At 43.8% G+C, this 22796-nt stretch overlaps 1 protein-coding gene across 1 annotated transcript in view; it reads right to left on the bottom strand.

Moving 5' to 3' along the window:
• Positions 1-22796, bottom strand: part of SFXN1 (sideroflexin 1) — a 55746-nt gene that overhangs the window by 4259 nt on the left and 28691 nt on the right. Inside the window, exons 3-10 of the mRNA XM_068966639.1 lie at positions 17777-17947; positions 16758-16856; positions 15117-15192; positions 14453-14538; positions 13100-13227; positions 9670-9719; positions 2119-2168; positions 1660-1707 (exon numbers count right to left, since the gene is read on the bottom strand). Coding sequence (XP_068822740.1) covers positions 1660-1707; positions 2119-2168; positions 9670-9719; positions 13100-13227; positions 14453-14538; positions 15117-15192; positions 16758-16856; positions 17777-17947 — 708 coding nt within the window. The remainder of the gene's footprint in view (positions 1-1659; positions 1708-2118; positions 2169-9669; positions 9720-13099; positions 13228-14452; positions 14539-15116; positions 15193-16757; positions 16857-17776; positions 17948-22796) is intronic.

Raw genomic sequence — 22796 nt, 5'->3', positions numbered from 1 at the left:
ACCTGGGCTTGGTAACACTAGTAATTAGTTGCTTAAGAATTGTTCTTTACTTGAGCGGGCTTCCCTGGTGGCTCAGTCAGTAAAGAATCCATCTGCAGTGGAGATCCCTGGGTCAGGAAGATCCCCTGGAGAAGGAAACGGCAACCCACTCCAGTGTTCTTGCCTGGAGAATCCCATGGACAGAGGAGCCTGGCAGACTACAGTCCATGGGGTCGCAAGATTCAAACAGGACCTAGTGACTAAACCACCACCACCATAGTTGAGATGTGGTTAACTAAGAGCTAAAAAGACAGGATATAGATTAACAGACATAATGCAAAAAAAGAAAAATTATGAATATAGAAAAAAACACAGTGGCTGTTTTTTTCTTCTCTATACAGAGACCTTGGGTAATTTTAAAATAATGTTGCTAATGGCAATGATAATGGCTGTGACTTAGTGCTCAATTTTTGGGTCAGACATTATGCATTTTTAACCCTTATAAAACCTTGGAAAGTCAAGTATTATCTTAATTTTACAGATAAGGAAACTAGAGGTACAGCTGAGATTGGAAGTCAGATCCTTCTCGACCCAAATGCCACGCTCCTAAGTCACTGAGCGCAAGGTCAAGTGCTGAACCACTGATATTCCAGTACCGCAGACTAAGGAAACAAACCTTTCTTACCTGAAGCCCTGAGATTCTGGGGTTCGCCCAATTAAACAGTGCTCTTCTTCAGGAAATTCATCTGTATCGGGCTTCACAACAGGTTCTGAAGCTCCTGCCCTCTCCAAGGGGGGCTTAACTATGGGCATCAAGGTGATAAAGGTTCCCTCTCCTTGAAATTTAAGTCCCCAGCTAACAACAGTGGGGGTCAAAGACAAGTGTAGGACCAGATAAAAGACGGATGTCTCCATCAGATAGGGGGGCATGATGAAGTCCGTTCCAGAAGAGACTATCGTGTCCCAAAGCCACTGGAAAGCCTCGAGCGTTAAAGGCCATCTGTGCGGGGCCTGTCTGTCCATGAAGGACATGACAAAGGCCGGACTGGAAGCAGAAATCACAGCAACACAGCAGAGTGCTGCCCCTCTGCACCTGGACATTAGACGAGAAAAGGGCTGAAGCCTCAGATTTATGCGATGCTGATTTAATGCCAGTTAATCCTGTTCTTACATCAAAGGCAGGATTCAAGGGCAACTTGTGATGAAAGATATATGCACAATAAAGCTTTTAAGGCAAAAAGGAAAAAAAAAAAAACTCAAGTAGGAAGAAGGAAAGCCAATATACCAACCGCCAAAGTTAAGTGCATACAGCTGCTCCCCCTAGGGGTGGAACTTAAATTCTAATATTTCTGCCTTATAGGTGCCTTTGCCAATGGACTGGACACCAGTGAATCATATTTAAATTTTTATAAGAGCAAATTTGCACCAGAGTTAACCTGGGTCTTACACAAGACTAAAGCATTTTCAAATGTAATCATAGCAGGTAGCAAAGAGCTGGGCAAAGAGAGTTTTGATATTAAATAGATGTGCATTTAATTTCTGCCCCTCTCTCTTCCTTTTAGAGACTCAGCTTCATTATTTTTTGAGACTCAACTTTCCTCCTAGTTAAATGAACCTGTGTCTTCAACTAGTTTTTACGGTTAAAACGCAGGATCATTCTGAAGAGTAACAAATACATACCTTTTCTGTGGAAACAGAGCACAGCACAGAGGTGTAGCAAATACCAAGCTTTAAGAGAAATGAAAAAGACACATCAGAGCACTCTTGAAATGGTCTACTTTTCAGATTTTTTCTATTCTACTTTGATAACAATCCCCTTTCTTTCTTTTGAGTATTATACTGCCAACACAAAAATATGTACTGTTTGTGTAATTTTACTACTAAGGGCTGCCAAAATAATTTTAAAAAGGGAAAAAATTTTAAAAAGAGATAAAAGGAGTTAAAAAAAAAGAATCACACAAATAGCCCCAAATGTTGCAGTCTCCTCTAAAGACAGTTTCTTTCTAGCTAGTAACTGGGACCAGATGTTCTGAGATGGTCTCATTTTTCAAAATGCATGTCCCATATTAGCCCTCATTTTCATATGCTGCATATTAATCTTAAAAAAGGAAAGAATGACATTGAAGTAATTCTACTCACCAAAAGCCAACTATTCCAACTTGAACAGGTGCGCTCATCCATGGGAACCTCTGGGTAAAGAAATAAACTATTTTGAATACTGTTTATACCAGCTCTCAGAGACAGTTTTCTCTGCTGGTTAATTGGAAGGAGCGTGGCCACATTACAAGATCCAGCTGGGATGCGATTAGCGAGGTGTGGGGGCACCACTGCAACGGCACGTTAGTCCCGACTTCCTGCAGCCCTCGCCATCCAGCCATGATGCGCATGCAAGGGTCAGGTGGCTTCTCCTATTCCTCCCTTGCGCTTAGAGTCAGAGAGATGCCTGCTTGTAAATGGGAGCTGGAGAAAATGTTATCGCTTGGCTATAATTTGTCTCCTGGCTGGGGAGGAGTGTGGTTCCAAAGCCGGAAGACTTAACAAACCTGTATTCAAATCTCTGTCCTTCCAGTTCACCCCCACTGTGGGGAAAGGGAGGCAGAGGCCACCTAGCCCAAGCTCTGGTTCCTTCTCTGCAGAATGAAGATCCCAACAGCTTCCTAAAAGCATGTGCACGAAGATACTCCAGATAACATTTATCAAGCACCTAGCACTGTGCCTGGAATGTTCAAAAACCAAAGGCATTGCTGCCCTGCTCCCGCCCCCAACCCTGCACCTCTCCTCTCTTGGTTTTAGTAGCTGTCAGTATGGTTAAAATAATTGCTAGCATAACAAATTCTTGGCTGCCACTTTTTCGTTAATAGAAATGAATGAGTTGGTTGGTCTTTTGGAGAGTATGTGTTATTAGATTTTTAGCTTTCAAAAGGGAATTTTTATAAAAGCATAATATGCAATATAAAGAGCAACGAGATATATAGATTATATAAGTAAGGCCACTGAAAGAGCTGCCACCAAGTTGCCAACTAGTTGTAATGAAATCAGCCAGAGTCAACACAAGTAGTTAATTAAAAGATCAGGATCCCAAGGGGGCTTGTGTGAGAGGCGTACCCTGCTCTCCGAGAAGGCTCCTCTGGCGAAAAGGTACATCCCGCGGGTTAAGGGAGAGAAAGGGAGAGATGTCAGCAAGCAGAGACAGGCCCACAGAGCGCACACAGATGGGCCCCGCCCCTCAAGGCATGGCAGGAGAAGGAAAAACTGCATCTGGGGCAGCCGGGTCCAACTGATGCCGCACGCCTTTCATAAGGAGATGGGGAATCGTCTTCCTAGCATTCCTTCTTTCCCAGTCGTGTATCCTCAAACTGGGAGCACAGACGTGGTGACGGGAAGGCAAGCTAAGAACTGAATAAGATCTTGCTGGAAGACAGACCCATGAGAGCCCACGAGAGCAGCCTCTTCTTCTCAAGTGGACTCTTGAATAGCCGTGTGTAATCTCAACAACGGGTGTGCACAAACCAAACAGTGACGGAGGCTCGTGCAGAGGGTTTTGTTGGAAGGGTTCTCAGTAACCGCAAGGATTCCGGACAATTCCGATCTCTCCCATGAAGCTCAACCTGGATGTCATCCCTGCTCCCAACTCCTTTCCAGCACCCCCTCCCGCCTCATTCTCCCCTACTTCCAACAGAACGTGGTCTGAGATTTTAAAAGTGAGCTGAGGAGGTTTGGGTTTTCCCCTAAATAATCCCAGAACCTGAGGGAGGGACAGAGCACAGAATTGTGCAAACAGGATATTTTAAATGAATCAAAGACAGTAATCACAAGTTTAAAAAGATACATATTCAATGAAGTAAAAGCTCAAAAAGTTAGTATGAGTACATTCTTTCTCTTTCCAATGATCTCTACTCTTTACTTCACACTGTAAATGAAAGACAGGAAACTGCACATACTGACCATGCTGAAGTTTTGACATATGTATTCAGCTGTGAGGCCATCGCCACAATCAAGGCAATTAAATATCTGTAGCTGTCATCTTGTTTTGTTTCTTGTGCCGCTGGCCATTCCACCATCTTTCCTAAACCCTGCTATACCCACTCCCTGGCCACCTCCGATCTACTTTCTGTCATTATATACTAGTTTATGATTTCTAGGATTTTATATACAGGATCTACTCTTTTGCATAATTATTTCGAGATTTACTCATGCTGTTGTATATACGCATGGTTCAGGGCTTTTTATTGCTGGGTTAGGCATTCCATTGTGTGAATGGAATTTGATAATCCATTTTCCTGTTTATGAATACTAGTTTATGATTTCTAGGATTTTATATACAGGATCTACTCTTTTGCATAATTATTTCGAGATTTACTCATGCTGTTGTATATACACATGGTTCAGGGCTTTTTATTGCTGGGTTAGGTATTCCATTGTGTGAATGGAATTTGATAATCCGTTTTCCTGTTTATGAACATTCGGACTGTTTCTGGTTTGGGGCTATCGCAAACAAAGCTGCTTTAAATACTTGCCTTTTATGGACATACATTTTCATTTCTTCTAGGTAAATACTTAGGAGTGAAATGGCTGGATTGCAGGGTAAGCATATGTTTAACTTAAGAAACTGCCAAACTATTCTCCAAAGACTCTTCAGAGTCCCTTGGATTGCAAGGAGATCAAACCAGTCAATCTTATCAGAAATCAACCTTGAATATTCATTGGACTGACGCTGAAGCTGAAGTTCCAGTAATTTGGCTACCTGATGAGAAGAGCCGACTCACTAGAAAAGACCCTGATGCTGGGAAAGATTGAGGGCAGGAGGAGAAGAGGGTGGCAGAAGATGAGATGGTTGGATGGCATCACTGACTCAATGGACACGAGTTTGAGCAAGCTCCAGGAGGTAGTGAAGGACAGGGAAGCTTGGTGTGCTGCAATCCCTGGGGTTGCAAAGGGTTGGACATGACTTAGAGAATGAACAATAAGAACAGCAAAGTGGTTGCATCCTTTTACATTCCCACCAGTAGGGAATAAGAGTTTCAGGTCCTTTAGCTACATCCTTGCCAACACTTATTATGATCAGTCTTTTTAATTTTAGCCATTTCAACAGGTGCTTAGAGGTAGCTAATGTGGTTTTTAACCTGAATTTCCCCAATGACTAAAGATACTGAGCATCTTTACATGTGATATTATTTGATATCTATGTATATTTGGTGAAATATCTGTTCAAACCTTTTGCCCTTAAAAAAAAAACAGAGTTGTTTTCCTAAATAAGTGTATCTTTTGGATACAAATTTTTTATCAGACACATACTTTGCATAAATTTTCTCCAGTCTGTTCCCTGTCCTTTCATTCTCTTTATAGTGTTCAAAAAACAGAATTTTAACATTTTGATGAAGCCCAATTTGTCCATTTTTTCTTTTATGGACTGCGCTTTTGGTGTGAAGTCTAAGAAATCTTTGCTTAACTCCAGATCTCAAAGATGATCTATTTTCTCCTAGAAGTGTGACATTTGTAGACCTTTACACTTAGACCCCATGGGAGTTGGTAAGTATATGTGCGTATGCCATCAATTCCCTACACCTGGCCCACATCCCAGGCAACCTGACCATACACAGGCCTCCCACCTCTGTGCCCTTTCTGCGCTTCTGCACCACCTGTGCCCCCGGCCAGCCATCTTCAGGGGTCTCCGCTCACCTGCGGCAGCTCCCGCCATGCCCCACACTCTTACTCACCACGCGTTGGAACCATGTGCCCTGTGCCCTCCCCGCCACCACACCATATGGTTCTGAAGCCCTATTTCTATGATAATGGCACCCAGCACACTGCTTGGCGTGCAACAGGCATTGACCAAAGGGCTGCTTCATCAAACGAATGAACAAATAGATGCGACAGTCACACTCCACTAGCAGACAACCCTGAAAATCTACTGAGTAGACAGAGCCGTCCACCTTTATTAAAGAAGATATAAACGAACAAGAACTTCAGGAATGAGGAGCTCTTATCCGACCCAATTCATATCAACTTTGTTCTCAATGAAAAGTGCCAGCAAGGTAAAGAGACCACAGGAGCTATTCTTCAAGAAAACTGTTGGGTGAAGCACCAGCTTTTAAGCAGTGAACTTTTGGTTTACTGCAAAGATTTCAGTGAGTCACCTGCCCACAGCTGATGCTTTTTGCTAGCACTCTGTTTGGAAAAAGACAGGGCGTGGGGGAAAGGAGGAGTCATGCCGAATGCTCCCCAAGCTCACCAGCTAAAAAAGCCAAGAACATTCAATTCCTTTCATGTTTGCAGAGTTTGGTCACATCCAAGGTGAAAGTCCCGAGAAGCACATCCTTGCAGGGAGGCACTTCTGGCTGCTGGAGCTGTGGGAACAGAGGGCTGACCGACCCAGGCAGACATGGCTGCCCACACGGACATGGTGCACAGCTAAAGAAATGATCTCTGAGCCTTTGTAAAAGGGGCTCAGAAGAGCCTCCCTTTCAAAATAGTGTGTGAGAGTGCTTTGCAGATGGAAATGTATGGATACAAATATAAGCTGCCTCCACCTCTGCTTTCACAACGGCCGTACATCAATGAAGTCCTACAGTCCTTGCTACGCGGGCAAAAATGCAATATTCTGATGTAACAACCACCCTGAACGTAGGAGGGGGATGTATGTCTGAGGAGCTCAACATTTAGCCAAAGCTCTTTCAAAACATCATCCTCCAAGGAGGTCTGAATCAGTTTAGCAGCAGCCAGACCCTTGACAGCTAGTGAGGCCCTTGGACGGATCCATGAGGTGCTCTGACCGCCTCCCCGCCCGGCCACATGGCTTCTGATGCCAGCAGCCTCCTCCGGCCCTGTGTGAGGCCCTTCAAGGGGGAAGTGGGGCAGGCAGAGGGGAAGCACACCAGGGAGGAAGGACAAGGGAGGGAAACACAACAGTGATTTATTTTTCGTGTGGAAAACCCTAGGGCCCTGTGGGAATAGTGGCTAGTTGCTTGTGTCATTTGCTGGTTGCTTCCTGGAAGAAAACGCCAGGCTGTATCTGTAGCAGTTTCTGTCTGTCCCAGCAGGAAAATGATGCAATATGCCCAGCCCTGTCTCCTGGCCACTGTCTGCTGCCGAGATATTAGAGTAACGGCAGCAACTTTCCCAACGACACCGAGACCCCGGGAGTTCAAGGCCGTGACGGCTGGGAGAAGAAAGGGCCAAGTTCACATCACGGTTTTCTCTGGTGACCGAACTTCAGCATGAGCATACATCTGCATGCAGACTCTCTCAGAGAATTTCTGGAACCCCAAGCCCACATTAGCACCCATGTGCGCTCAATACCCACAGCCAGGAGTGAGACGCCCAGGCAGTAATGTCCCAGCAGCAGCGGCAAACGGCCAGATTCGGAGCCTCACTGTGGAGTCGGGCTGCTGACACCCCTCTGTTAACAGGGTGCTGGGTGGTGTTGGGGAGGCCGAGAGAGAGGACTGCGAAGGCTTTGATGGTGGGGGTACCGCCACTGAAGGTGGTCTCCCTGCTGCGTTCACAGGTGCTGATTCGCGACAGCCATGTATTACTGGTGGAATGACTCACACTTGGTATTCCTCTCCTGCAAAAGTTTACTTTTATGCCAGGCAACAGGATGAGGTGACTGTCTCCAAGCCTTGTATCCATGTGGAAATCTGATCTTGCTTTAAAAGTCTGATTTTGCTTAAAGTCTGCAGGAGGGGGAGGTTGGATTTACTAGATTTTTTTTTTTTTTTTTGATTCTCTGTTGCCCCTGAAGTTGGCATGCCAATACCTTACGAAATTAACAATCAGGAAAATCCAAAGGTTGCCTGGGTCAACATATGCCCTTGCAGAAGGACTGTAATCCTAATGTCTTATCAGATCAAGAGCTAGCAGTGAAGAACAGTGTATCAATTCTGTATCTGTAAAGTTAACAAGCCACTGGATGTTCCACTTCCCACCAGCATCCTGGAGGATAAGGCTGATGGCCCCTCTCTAAGTTCATTTGACAGGTTTTCCCCTTCAAAGCCTAAACCACTTCCCATAAGGAAAGCAGGGACAGATAGAGAAAGGAGCACCACCTTTTTTTTTTTTTACATTATCTGAAAATCAATGAGACATCAAAGTTGGTGAGTTTTAGATGTTTACATAACTTCGTAGTCTCCAGACCTAGTCACCATTCTAGTACATCTCCTAATTCCTTGGCAGCTTTAAAGAGTTTCTCTGTTTACATAATATGGTAGCTTCAAGATCTAGTCTCTGTTCCAGCACACACACTAATCCCTGAGCAGCTTTAAAGAAGTCATCGTTTCTAAATTCTGCAGCAGAAAGAGACTTCAGCAAAGCCTTTTCATGAATCCTCAAGTAAGAGCTTATCAAAGTAGGTAAGATGTCAAATGAGGTTACCTTTACATTTTGGTCTTCACTAATAGCTCTACTGGTTAAATCAGCGAAACTGTTGTATATTTTGTTTAATCTTACACTTAAGACTGTAGAAATCCACCAGGAGATGGATGGAGACTCAGCAGGCAGAGAATGCTGCTTCCTGGGGGTGGTCCAGGGGTCTGTGGATCACCTGGGATGCTCGGAGGAGAACAGCTCGCTCGCTACAGAGACACTGCAACACCCCATCACAGCACTCACCTCGACGTGTGAGACTGCTAGAGGAAGAAGCTCTGAGAATATAATTTGCTCATGTACTCGAAGCTCCCAGGAGAGAATGAGCGGGCTGCTGAGGAGAGGGCCCTCTTTCTTGCTCTCACACCGGGTTGGTACATCCGACATGCCAGTCAAATGAGGCACTCAATACTATTGTTTTTTCAAAGCATACTTTTCTTGGCTTATCGTCTGAGAATGTAATTGCATTGAAAAATATTTGGTGTCGGTCTTAATTTTCCCCTCCAGAGCCCATAGCGTGAATACACAGAAATCATTCAGAAAGCGTCAGGTCCATGAACCATGTCCTTCTTTCAAAGTCTGGTAGTGCTCCCTCATTGTGACGTTTCGCCCTGAGAAAGCGGCAGTGTTTACAACACGCCTGCTCCCCCAGCCAGGAGCAGGAGCCCTTCCTCCCGCAGGAGCAACGGGGTCAGATTCCACGCACAGCAGGAGCCAGAGGAGCTGCAACCTCCGCCTCCTCCCTACCTGTTACAGGAAACTGGAAAGCTAAGGTGAGGCGTAAATACAACTGCATCTGAATCCTGGAAACCATAAGAATGCAGACAGTCCACAGAGGTTTCTCAGTTACAGTTTCATCCTGGAATGTTTTCAGACCCTGAGGGGAGGCGGCTGATAGATTAATGGATTATTAGAGATGATTGCCACAGAAAAATACATCTAGGCACTAATTCAGTATTCTGGGAAGCTGCTACTCCCAATTATTCTTTCCTTTCAGATCCGATGTATAGGGACTTACAAATGAATCATTCCAAATTCATACCCTCTCTTCATTATTACTTAGCTAGGGATCTGACTGATAACTAAGATAAGCGTGTACTTGGGTTATGGCTGCCCAAGAGGAGTGGGCAGCATTCAACAAACAAAAGATTTATGAGAACTTTTTCAAATATTTCTTATTAGAAATAAAATATTTCATCAAGTGTCCAATTGCCACTGGCCTTTAAATTCTTTACTCCCTATCCACGTGGGAAATAGTGTGTATAGTCTGAAGTCTGAAGACAAATTGTACGGATTGAGACAAGGATAAACAGAACTGGGGCTTACCTTGAGAAAGGCTTTCTTTTCCAGAGTATTCATGATAAATGGAGGGATGGCTGGAAGTAAAGATAGACCCGCTTAAATCTTGGATAATGTCTATTTTCAGCTCACATTTTTTTTTCCTCAACAATTTCACGAAAGGCTTATATTACTTGCAGACTAGTTTCACACTGGCAGAGTAAAAGCAATCGCAATATTCTTTAAAATATCTTAGCATTAAAAAAAACCCCCACTGTTTCCATTTGTTAAAGTTTTGAAAAATAACACAATGCTCTATGCCAGCTAGAAAATTTTATGATCTTGATGAGAACTTTATCTTTAACATTAAATATGCAACAATGCAAACATCAGAAACTTTCCCCTTCTGTACCAATGATACAAATGCAGGCTTTCCCAGGTGTCCGTCCCTGTGGAGTACAGTATAAAAATTCCTGCCTTGAGTCACACAGACCACTTGTTAGCTGGGGTGATTCAGAAAAAGTTACCTCACTGCTCTGAGCTTTGGTTTTCTGTTTTCCTCATCTATATAATGGGATAACTGTATCAAACTAGCCAGGACGATAAGCTGCAATGATCCATGTAAAACATCAGATAGCTTAGTTCATTTACTCGTGATTCAGTGGCAACCCACTCCAGTACTCCTGCCTGGCAAATCCCATGGATGGAGGAGCCTGGTGGGCTGCAGTTCATGGGGTTGTGAAGAGTCGGAAATGACTGAGCGACTTCACTTTCACTTTTCACTTTCATGCACTGGAGAAGGAAATGGCAACCCACTCCAGTGTTCTTGCCTGGAGAATCCCAGGGACGGGGGAGCCTGGTGGGCTGCCGTCTCTGGGGTCACACAGAGTCGGACACGACTGAAGCGACTTAGCAGACTCGACTATCCATTAGGCTAAACTGTCACAGCAATTACCTTTAGAGATGTTGCTGGGATAGGAAGACTGTCTCTTCTCCCGGGACTAAATAATGTTTCAGATAACCAAGCCACTGGAAACAAATCTGTTGGGATGACTGAACTCCAAAGAGGAGCCTTGTATTTCAAACTGGGAAAGAGCAAAACCAAAAGCCTACCCAGGGTAGCAGCTGGACTGGCCAGCTTGGTCTCATAAAATCTGGAGACCTGGGCTCAGCAGGTATACCAGGGCAGCCTCCCCAACTCCTTGCAGGTCAGTGACAACATGCTGGTCCCTGACTCAGGGGACTCTTGGCCTACATTTCATGACTGTGGTTTCCTCAGTTCACCCACCCTACAGTGCACACCGCTGTCACACGAGGATGTCTTTGTTAAATCACTTAACGGTGGTTAATCAGTTCAGTTCAGTCTTTCAGTTGTGTCCGACTCTAGGACCCCATGGACTGCAGCACGCCAGGCTTCCCTGTACTTCACTCTATCCCGGAGCTTGCTCAAACTCATGTCCATCAAGTCGGTGATGCCATCCAACCATCTCATCCTCTGTCATCCCCTTCTCCTCCTGCCCTCAATCTTTCCCAGCATCAGGGTCTTTTCCAATGAGTCAGCTCTTCACATCAGATGACCAAAGTACTGGAGTTTCAGCTTCAGCATCAGTTCTTCCAATGAATATTCGGGACTGATTTCCTTTAGGATGGACTGGTTGGATCTCCTTGCAGTTCAAGGGACTCTCAAGAGTCTTCTTCACACCACAGTTCAAAAGCATCAATTCTTTGGTGCTCAGCTTTCTTTATGGTCCAAATCTCACATTGATAAATGACTACTGGAAAAACCATAGTTTTGACTAGATGGACCTTTGCTGGCAAAGTAATGTCTCTGCTTTTTAATCAGATAACCAATTAGCTGGAGTGCCAGTAGTCGGAAAGGAAGAAAGTTTTCTTTCTTTAGAAACTTTTGTTTGCTCACTCCTACTTGTGAGGAATGCTGATGAACATTCTCAATGACAAAAGGAATTCAAAGACAACAACCAAAAACACATCCCTGGGAAAATCTAACAGCGCTCAAGTAAGCATGCCTCCTTTGAGAGCTTAGTAAATAGCCAAGGGCTGTGTGCCCTCAATGTAGACAAGGAAATTGAAGATATTCATTTCTGTTTCCTTTTTTCTTTAAAGAGTAACGTCCTCTTGGGCCCTCTGGTTTCTGAGAACCTTCTTGAGAGTCCTGGTCTGAGTGTAGCTGAAGAAGCTTTAGGACTAGATCAGAGATTCTCAGAGGACCTAAGTCACAGCAGAGATTTTCTGCATTTCATCATGCTGAGTCCAAGTCTCATGGACAAAACTGAGTCCATCCTGGCAGCCATTTTATTCAGAGCTGTTGGAATTAACCCAACTTGGTTTGTGTTCCAATGGTTTCCAATTGATACAAATAAATCCTCAGTATCAATTATTCTTATTCAAGAACTGTTAGAAGTTTCTTGTCAAGATTGACTAAGACCCAATTCTTTCTCTTCAAATTCTCATCACCCGTACTGCCAACTGCCCTGGTCCAACCGCCATCCTGACCAGTCTCCAGTCACCAGTCTTGGTTCCTCTTCAGCTGACTCTCAGCATGGCGCCCAGGGTCGTGCAGTTAAAGCCCGAGTTGAGTTATTATTGCTACTCCCCTGCTGAAAACCCTGCATGGCCTTCCACCCCTGGGACTAAAGCCAGGACTCCAAACGCCTGCAGAGCCATCCACGCTCTGCCCACGTGAGCCCGGCTGCCCTGTCTACTGTCCCTGCCCCCTTCTCTCCCCCCACATGGCCCTGTGATGCTTCCAGCCACCAGGCATGCCTCAGCCATCTCTTGCTGTTCCATGTGCCCCAGAAGATGCATCCCTGGAACCACCCTCCCCCTTGTCTGCCCAATCTACTCCTGCCACCAAGCAGGACCGCTGGGGTCTTCCTGGGACAGACCCCGTCCCCCATATCCTCTGCTGCAGCTCCTCTCCGAAGCCCCCAGATAACAGCATCTCAGGACGATCATGAGCACGCAGCCCCCAGACTGTCCGGCGCCCAAGGACTGATGCTGTTAACCCTCTGTTACCTTACCATCAACCAATCAGAGAACTATGCACAAGCCAGTCACATACCCTGCGGCAGCCCCTCCCCATTGTGCGGCCTTTAAAAATGCTGTGTCTGTGAATGCTTTGGGGTTTTTGGGGGGCATGAGCCACACTGCCCTTGCACAGCCCTGCAAGAGACCCTCCTCTTCTCCAAACTCTGTCGTCTGGTGGTGTTCGGCCTCACTGTACACACGGACTTGGGTTTGATAAAACTTCCACTCCAAGACCCCCACCCTCTGTATCCCCTGAGCCCTTGTAACCATCTCACAGATTACATATCTGACTTATTTGGTCAATTCTCTGCCTCCCTGACCAGAGGCCATCTCAGGGAGGGATCCTTCACGGTTGGTGCTCACTGGCACACCAACGCTTGTTCAAGCGAGACGTGCCAAGTACGCAAACAGATGCCAAGGTTCTCCTCACCCATGCCAGGGGCTGCCATCAGGATCCTGGAGACAACTACTTGCGTGATGGCTTGTTTGGCAGCGTTTGCCGACTCGCCCAGGCGGTTCCCGTTCTCATCTGTGACAGGAATGCCAACTTTGAGTTCCCTGGAGAGCAAGACACGTGCAAAGTTCATACACAGGCGGCATGGAACAGCTGGAAACAGTACTTAGGCTGTGAAAGATCAAGTCCCTACTTAATCCAAAAATGCACTCCAGGGTCATTTTTGGCCCTAATAAGCCTGATTTTTAAATGCCACGAACAGGCTTAATCCTTCTGGGACAGACACAAAAAGGAAACAACACTAGCAAATTTTGTTAAAAAAAAAAAAAAGGTAGCATTTTGAATAACAACAGAACTCAAAGGATGACTAGGTAACTTGAAGAATTTCAGGCAAGGCTTAACTAGGGCTCCTGCTGCAGCAGTGGGGAGCGAAAACAAGTAACAGCTTCCTTTTCTAGCTTGCTGGCTCCCTGGGGGCTTGCCAGCTCCCTTGGTTGGGGGCCAGCTTGTTCCTTATATGCGGTGAGAGTAGGGGTGTGTCCAGGGGTCCAGCAGGACGGCGGCTTAGGCATTTTGCCCAGTCCTTAGGTTGTCGTGTGCAGGGGCCTACCCCAGCCCCCTGCTTTTGCTCCAGGCTCTTCAAAAGTGGGAGCTGGCTGTTCTGGTCTCTTTGTATCTTTTCTGCAGAATATTGCCTAACAATGAAGCCTTGCCTGAATTTCTGAAGAAAAGAAAAGGAGAGAGATACAATTCACAGCATCATTAAGTGAGCTAACTATACTGATAGAGCAGCCACAAGTACAGGCACTACTGGACATTTAACTGTGGTCACTAAAGCTGTAATTTTTGCTCCTCTGTTACCCTGGTTTTCGTTATCCATTCCAAAATGCTTTTTTTTCATTCTTCCTTCTCCTTTAATTTTTGCCAGTACTAAAAAATACTTCCAAAGACATAGATTAATCTTATCTTAAACCCTAAAAGAAAATCTAGGTGGGGGAAGAACCTATTTTATAGAATAAGCTTTCTGGGCACAGACATAAGCCTGAGGTCTATTTTTTTAAAACCTTGTATCATACAGAAATAGAAAGACTAGTCCAAATCCCATATGCTCATCAGTCCACTTTAATAATCAGCAACTCAGAGCTGACCCTGTTTCATCAATGGGCCCATCCTCACCCCATTACCAGATGACATGGAGGCAAATCTCATATACTTTCATCTGCAAATACTAAAATAAAACAAATGGTTTTAAAGTTTAACAAAGCAATTTATTAGAAGAGATCCTACTGTCAAGCAAAAGTCCTCTCTAGGAGGGCACATCAACCTTACCTCTGCCTCATTAATGGAATATTGATGCAATTAGCCGCAGCCACGGCAGCGAAGGGAACAAACCGTCCTACGAGCGGAGAGACACGCTGCAGAAAAGACAATTCCGAAAGCAAGATCTTAGTTTTCTACCGTACTGAATGCAAATACTTATTTCTTCTCAAAACACCACTACCAAGGCAGAGTCCTACTTGTATAGCAACGCAGGCCAAAAGTGTGCTCAACACTTCTTTCCTAGAGGTTATTTTTCTATTGCCAGCCTGGGCATCCTGGGACCAGGTAGACATCCATGATGTTTTGATGGCTGCATGTGGATGACGGAGCAGGGGTTTTGAAGTCCCAAAGTCTGGGGTTTAGATGCTGACTCCTCCACCCTTCAGAGGTGTGCCTCGAGGCACCCTGCCCAGCACCCAGCCATGGTGGGCTCTGTGGGTGGTAGGGAAGCATTTAGCGCTTAAGACACAGTGTCAGGTACAAACAAGTGTCTTGGCAAATGTTATTAGTGAGGATATAATTTTTTTTAAAAAAGCAAAAAACAGTTGAAGATGATGACTATAATAAGAAAGTCATCAGACTTGAACTATTTTGAGAAATAACAGAGAGACTTCGAGCCAGGTAGGTGAGAACAAATCAAGACGCTTTACTACGGAGACAAAAATCTGAATACCTTGGTTAATGCGTTGAGTCCCAGCGCTGTTGCTACAGCACCTGTTGTTGCAGAAACGTAAGCTGTTCCCAGTTCACTGAAAAGAAGGAAAATGGTACATAAACCATGAGTGTATGTCAGAAAACTCAAGTCCAACATTTTGGGAAGAAATGAAGAAGACTAAGAATAGAGATTCCATAAAGCACGACACAAATGAGCTTATTGGAGGGACAGGAACACGCTCACGAGAAGAGCCTCGTGGCTGCCAAGCCGGAAGAGAGGAGGGAGCGACGGACTGCGGGTTTGGGTTTAGCGGATGCAAACCGCTGTATATAGAAGGGATGAACAGCAGCGTTCTCCTGCCCAGCACGGCGAACTACAGGCGACATCCTGCGGCAGACTACAACGGAAGCGACTATGAAAAAGAATGTACGTTTTAACCGAATCCCTTTGCTGCACAGTAGAAACTAACAGCATTGTAAATCAACCATACTTCAGTAAAATAAATTTTAAAAAAGATTCATCAAGGATACATTCAGCTCTGCCAGTAGAGCTATTCATACAAAAAGGAAGCAGACCCATACAAAAATGGCATTCTTCACAAAACCTAACTACCACGCCGAACAAGTAGACGTGAGGAATATGTGTGGGGGAGGGGAAGAAAGGAAGCTGTGACTGGGCTGCTGCTGCTGCTAAGTCGCTTCAGTCGTGTCCAACTCTGTGCGACCCCATAGACGGCAGCCCACCGGGCTCCCCCATCCCTGGGATTCTCTAGGCAAGAACACTGGGCAGGAAGCTACAAATGTGGGGAAATGCATATTAGCTTAAATGTGTGTAGCCTATGGACTTACTTAAATAAAAAGTACCTCTCAAAATATTGCTATACCTACTGAAAGTAAAAATGCAGTGTAGCCATTCTTAAAATGACATCTTACTGTATAAAAATACTAAAAGTCTTATCCTCAAAATACAAGTAAGCCCAAGCAGTTCTCTATTATTTTTAAATAAATTTTAATTCAAGAACTGGATGAAATGAAGGTGTGATCAGCACTGCTGGGTTGCAGATTTCAATATTCTTTGTCCCCTTGGATGATAATAGAAGAATACAGATGATCAAACTCAATTTAAGAGTTAAAGCAAAACCAAAAATTCTTTGAAGTGTTATATAAGTTAGGCTCAAAGTTTTGGTTAACTAATCACTTTAGCTTGCCTGAACATTTTCTCACAGGAGGCAAAATTTTAAATCCATTCACTTTCTTTCAGGCTCCAGAGACGTCCTATTTTAAAGACAAATCAGATATAAGATCCCCTGGATTTCTGCAGAGACGCCCCCACTGCTGATGCTGCTATCTGGGTAACCCACAGGGCCTGCCCCGAGCTGTCTGCTGTGTGTTCCGTGGGGGTGAAGGGGATGTGCCCTTGGGTGCGGGAGCCCTGCCTTCCTACCAGCGCCACTAACAGCGCGGATGATGTCTGAGAAGGCAGGCTGTCTGTTATCTAGGCAGAAAGGGAGGAAAAGACGCACTACGGAGATACAGGCTCCCTAAGATTCCGAACCACATAAACGATTTGTACAAATACACTTTTTCACCAGGAGGGCATCACCACCGGATCAAATGAACACCAGAGGAATGCAGAGGCTGGTTAAACCTCCAGTCTTACTTGACAGTGAGGGGGGCATCTCCACTTCTGTTGGTGTAATTGACCACGGCATTGAAGGACTGGTTGATCCATTGCCAGAAGAGCACGGCTGGTGTGGTCCTGAAACAGAGGGGCCCGTCACACACCCACCGCCGCTGGGGGTCGAGCCGGCACGCAGAGCAGACGCCGCGAACGCAGGGACCCGGACAGCAGCCAGACTGGGGCCGGGAGCGCGCTGGGCCCAGGGCTGGATGCTCTGCGTCAGAGGCTGAGGACCAGTGGGGCTGGGCAGGTTTTCATCCTCTCTGAGTCTCAGTCTCCTCACTCAGGAGCTGAGGATAGCAACGGACTGAAGCGGGCTAGGGCAGCGGTCCTGAACCTTTATGGCACCAGGGACGGTTTCACGGAAGACAAGTTTTCTACGGACTGGAGTGGGGGATGGTTTCGGGATGATTCAGGCTCACTACATTTATTGCACACTTCATTTCTGTTATTACTACATTAGTCCCACCTCAGATCATCAGGCATTAGATCCTGGAGGATGGGATCGCTGGGTTAAGGTGAGGATGGAGTTAAATCTTGTCTTAAACTTGTAAGGGAGCCCAGCAAAGAGCAGGCACTCAATTGCTGTGATCAACATCAGGTCCCTTCTCTTCCAGAAAGAAGCTATCTGTAGGCTAAGTATTTCTCATCCCCCCTCATTCCACGTATAAGCCTAGGTGTGTACACCTACATACATACTTATACCTGTATTATATGAATTGATCACAAAGAGACTCTGCTTAGAGGCTTTCTAAACGTTCTTTCTCATTTTCTTTCGGGTCTAAGATTTAAGGAGAAATTCAGCCTCCTTTTGGGCAACAAGGAGAGTTCTATTCAACCCAAGGAAAAGGTAAAACAACCTCCGAGGATTGTAACTTCTATACAAAATGAAACTCCACATGAAATGACATTTATTTCAATACAACCATTCAAGTACAAAAATGTGCTTTAAGCTCCTGGAATATAAAACAAACTGTTGTTACATTGCCAGAACTTACCTGTAAAATGTCATCATACAACCTGTGATGGTCATGTTCATTGGAACTTGAGCTGACATTCTTCCTATTAAAATCATCTTTTCTCCAGTGTCAGGATGAAAAGCTGAATCATAGATGTACTTTGCTCTCCATAATTCATTTTCTGTGAGACCTGAAGGAACAATTCCTTGCCTAGGAAAACAGCAACAAACAACACAGCAATTGTTTATTCCAAGTACCTCATCAGTGCTACCTAGAACATCTGTGTCTGGATAGGGTGAAACATCGAACTATTGCATAGAGCCAGGGAAATTCCAATAACACAAAGGACAATATACACTTAAAATGAGCATTTTAAACCCACAAATCTCAAGTTATCTATAACGAGGAAAAACAAAAATGTGTTGTAAAATAGGGAACTATTCAACTTTGAAATATTCTTTGTTTTAAATGACATTTTAAAATGTGCTTTGAACTCTGTAAACTCTAAGATATTTTTACCTCATTAGACAAAAGCTGTGGCAATCAAGAACATGAAATCATTCTTAAACCTGTATTTTGAAAACCTAGACTAGAAAGGTTCATTATATTTCCTTATCAAAGAAACACATATTCCTTGCAAGAAATTTAGAAAAGACACAAATTCGTTAGCATAACTAAAGCCATTCGAGCTTTCCCTGATTCACAGCCACTGGTAATGCTTACTGAGTACCCTTTCAGGTTTTCCTAGATCGATAGACATGATCATTTATCACCTTTTTTATCAATACTATTTTGTAAACCTTTCTCTATATCTTCATATATTCTATATCATCTATACTGGGTTGAATACTTTCCACCCAAAAAATTCACATTCACATGGAACTTCAGAATATGACCTTATTTGTAAACAGGGCTGTTAATTATGTAGCTAAGGTGAGGTCATGCTGGATTGTGGGGAAGGGGGGTCAAGTTCAACGCCTGATGCCTTTGTAAGACCAAGCGCAGCCACATAAAGAAGAGTATGTGATGAGGGTGACAGAGATTTGAGAGGCAATGGCTACAAGCCTAGGGCTTCCAGACACTGGAAGAGATAAAGAAGGATCTGCCCTGGGGCTGTCAGAGGTAGCCCTGCAAACACCTTGATTTCAGACCATACATTTCCTTTATTTTAAGCCACTCAGCTTGTGGTAATCTGTTAAGGCAGCCATAGAAATCACACTAATCCCCGTTGCAGGACATTGTAACTGCACTTAACCTTTTCCACTGGTAAAGGATGAGGAAGTAAACACCCTTATATGTAAAACTTTTCCCACATCCAAGATTACTTAGAAAGAAATGAGTATATTCTCTGAGACAAAAACTATGTAAAATATTAAAACTAAATATTTTATCCTTTTTCTCGACTTGAGTACGTCCCTTTGCTTACCCTCAGCAGCGGCACCATCATCATCATCTGGGTAGCCTGTTGCACTCTTCATACAATGTGGATAATTTGGTTCAGTTAGGTTATCTGCTGTCATGCAAAATTTTATTATTATGCATTCAGGTCATGGGGTTGCAAAGAGTTGGACACAACCAAGCACAGCACAGCACGGGAACAAAAGAAGGCTCTGCCCAGAAAGGTGTGACCCATTTTAGGGTTCTAGGCATGTTCACAGACACTTCTGGCATTTTCCTACTAGTCTTTTTGTTTGTTTTGTCACTTAAAGTTTTTAATCGATTTGGAATTTACCTTAAGATACAAATATGAGAAACGGCTTAACTTCTGTTACCAGTTGGCTGGTCTTCCGTTCCAATATGAAGATTTCAATGTTATCTTTATCATCAGTTGAGCTTTTATGAACATTAGGCTTGCTTTCTGGACATTCCACAGTAATCCCCTCATCTTGTGGTGTCAAAGCCATTATTGTAATTGATGGGTTTTTTTTAAATTAATTTTTTATTGGAATATAGTTCATTTATGATGTGTTAGTTGCCATTGTATGACTTAGTATCTCGTAGACACTGGTCCTTCACTCCTTTCCTCTTCCGCGTTTTCAAAAGTGCCTTAGCTATTATTGTGTTAATTTTATAGGTGATCACAATTGTATTTTGACCAAAACTGTATTAATCTGGAGAGAACTGAAACCTCTGCAACATATCCAGGCCTACCACAGATTTCTCTGGTTATTCAAAGGACTTCTTTTAATGATGACGCCCAGTGGCCTTGCGCTTGCCTCACATTTATCAACCCTCTTTTTAGCCATTCTTGTGGGCATAAAGTGGTATTTGTCATTTTTGTTTTTTACTTTAGACTTTCCAGTATATACCCCCTTCTTTTCTTCCAGTTTTGTTGAGATATAGTTAACATACAGCACTATATAAGTTTAAGATGTTCAAAATAATGACTTGACTTTCATACATCATGAAATGATCAGCATGATAGTTTAGTGAACATTCATATCATACAGATACAAAATTAAAGAAATAGAAAAAGATATTGTTCCTTGTGATGAGAACTCAGAATGTACTCTCTCAGCAATTTTCATATATAATGGATAGAAGTGTTAATTTTATTTATCACATTGTATATCATATCTCAAGTACTTATCTTGTAACTGGAAGTTTGTATCTTTTGACTGCTTTTATCCACTTCCTCTCCTTTACCCCCTGCCTCTGGTAACCACAAATCTGAGCTCTTTTTCCATGAGTTTGTTTTTGCAGGATAGCTGACCTACAACACCGCGTGAGCTCCTGGTACACAGCATAGTAATTCAGTACTTCTATGCATTTCAAAATTATAAGTCTAGCTGCCATTTGCCACCTTACAAAGATATTCAAATTATAATTCTTGACATATCCCCACAATGTACATTTAATACCTGTGACTCATTTCTTTTGAAATCAGAAAAGACCCTGATGCTGTGAAAGATTGAGGGCAGGAGGAAGAGGAGGCAAGAGAGGATGAGACGGTTGGATGGCCTCCCCAGCTCGATGGACATGAGTTTGAGCAAGCTCTGGGAGACAGTGAAGGACAGGGAAGACCAGCGTGCTGCAGTCCTTGGGGTCACAGAGTTGGACGCGACTAAGCGAGTGAACAAGGACGACAATTCAGTAACTGGGAGTTTGCACCAGCTGGGAGTTAATCCCCTTCACCTCTCTCTCCTCTCCACAGCCTCCTCTCCTCTGACGACCACCTGTCTGCTCTCTGTCTGTGAGTCGGCCTTCGTTTTGTTCTGTCTGTTCATTTGTTTCATTTTTTAGATTCCAAAAAATTGTTGTTTCGAAGCGTCATCTTCTCTTATTCTACACAAGTAAAATCACATAGTATTTGTCCTTCTCTGTCTGACTTGTTTCATTTAGCATAACACACCCAAGTCCAGCTGTGTTCTCAGAAATGACAAGATTGATTTCATTCTTTTTTTTAATGGCTGAGTAATATATTTTTTACATATCTATATTTATCACAACTTCTTATCCACTCATCTATTGATTGGTACTTAGATTGCTTCCATATCTTGGCTAGTGTAAGCAATGCTGCAATAAACATAGGTGTACATATATCTTTTTTTGGATACCCAGGAGTGGAACTGATGGACTGTATGTATTGGGTTGGTGCGAAAGTAATTATGGTTTTGCATTGCTGAATTTTGCCATTTGATACTGGAATACATTCTTAAATAAATGTGGTTATGTTATACATCATTTTAATGTGCATTCCTTGCTTTATCATTTTTTGCTATGACTTACTTAGTTCAATTTGGTAGCTCAGTCGTGTCTGACTCTTTGTGACCCCATGGACTGCAGCACGCCAGGCTTTCCTGTCCATCACCAACTCCTGCAGCTTACTCACACTCATGTCCATCGAGTCAGTGATGCCATCCAACCAACTCACCCTCCCGCCTTCAATCTTTCCCAGCATCAGGGTCTTTTCAAATAAGTCAGTTCTTCGCATCAGGTGGCCAAAGTATTGAAGCTTCAGCATCAGTCCTTCCAATGAATATTCAGGACTGATTTCCTTTAGGATTGACTAGTTGGATCTCCTTGTAGTCCAAGTGACTCTCAAGAGTCTTCTCCAACACCACAGTTCAAAAGCATCAATTCTTCACTGCTCAGCTTTCTTTATGGTCCAACTCTCACATCCACACATGACTATTAGAAAAATCATAGCTTTGACTAGGCAGACCTTGTTGGCAAAGTAATGTCTGCTTTTTAATATGCTGTCTAGGTTGGTCGTAACTTTTCTTCCAAGGAGCGAGTGTCTTTTAATTTCATGGCTGCAGTCACCATCTGCAGTGATTTTGGAGCCCAAGAAAATAAAGTCTCTCACAATTTCCATTGTTTCCCCATCCATTTGCCATGAGGTGATGGGACCAGATGCCATGATCTTAGTTTTCTGTATGTTAAGTTTTAAGCCAACTTTTTCACTCTCCTCTTTCACTTTCATCAAGAAGCTCTTTAGTTCTTCTTTGCTTTCTGCCATAAGGGTGGTGTCATCTGCATATCTGAGGTTATTGATATTTTTCCCAGCAATCCTGATTCCAGCTTGTGCTTCATCCAGCCTGGCATTTCACATGATGTATTCTGCATATACGTTAAATAAGCAGAGTGACAATATACAGCTTTGACGTCCTCCTTTCCGGATCTGGAACTAGTCTGTTGTTCCATGTCCAGTTCTAACTGTTGCTTCCCGACCTGCATACAGATTTCTCAGGAGGCAGGTCAGGTGGTCTGGTATTTCCATCTCTTTAAGAATTTTCCACAGTTTGTTGTGAAATGCCTTATCACTTGCTATATATTTCATATTTTTTTAGACTGTGGAAATGACATTAAACAAAAGGCAAATTTGAGTGATTTTCAAGTTCAAAATGGGTTGTAAAGCAGCAGAGGCAATTTGCAACATCAAGAACTCATTTGGCCCAGGAATTGCTAATAAACATACAGTGCAGAGGTGCTTCAAGAAATTTTGCAAAGGAGACGAGATCCTTGAAGATGAGGAGCCCAGAGGCTGGCCATCGGAAGTTGACAAGGACCATTGAGGGCAACCATCGAAACTGATCGTCTTACAACTACATGAAAA

This window comes from Capricornis sumatraensis, chromosome 2 (assembly GCF_032405125.1).
Source record: "Capricornis sumatraensis isolate serow.1 chromosome 2, serow.2, whole genome shotgun sequence".
In the NCBI taxonomy this organism is placed as follows: Eukaryota; Metazoa; Chordata; class Mammalia; order Artiodactyla; family Bovidae; genus Capricornis; species Capricornis sumatraensis.
The sequence above is the reverse complement of the archived record's forward strand: the minus strand, read 5'-3'. Positions and strand labels throughout refer to the sequence as shown.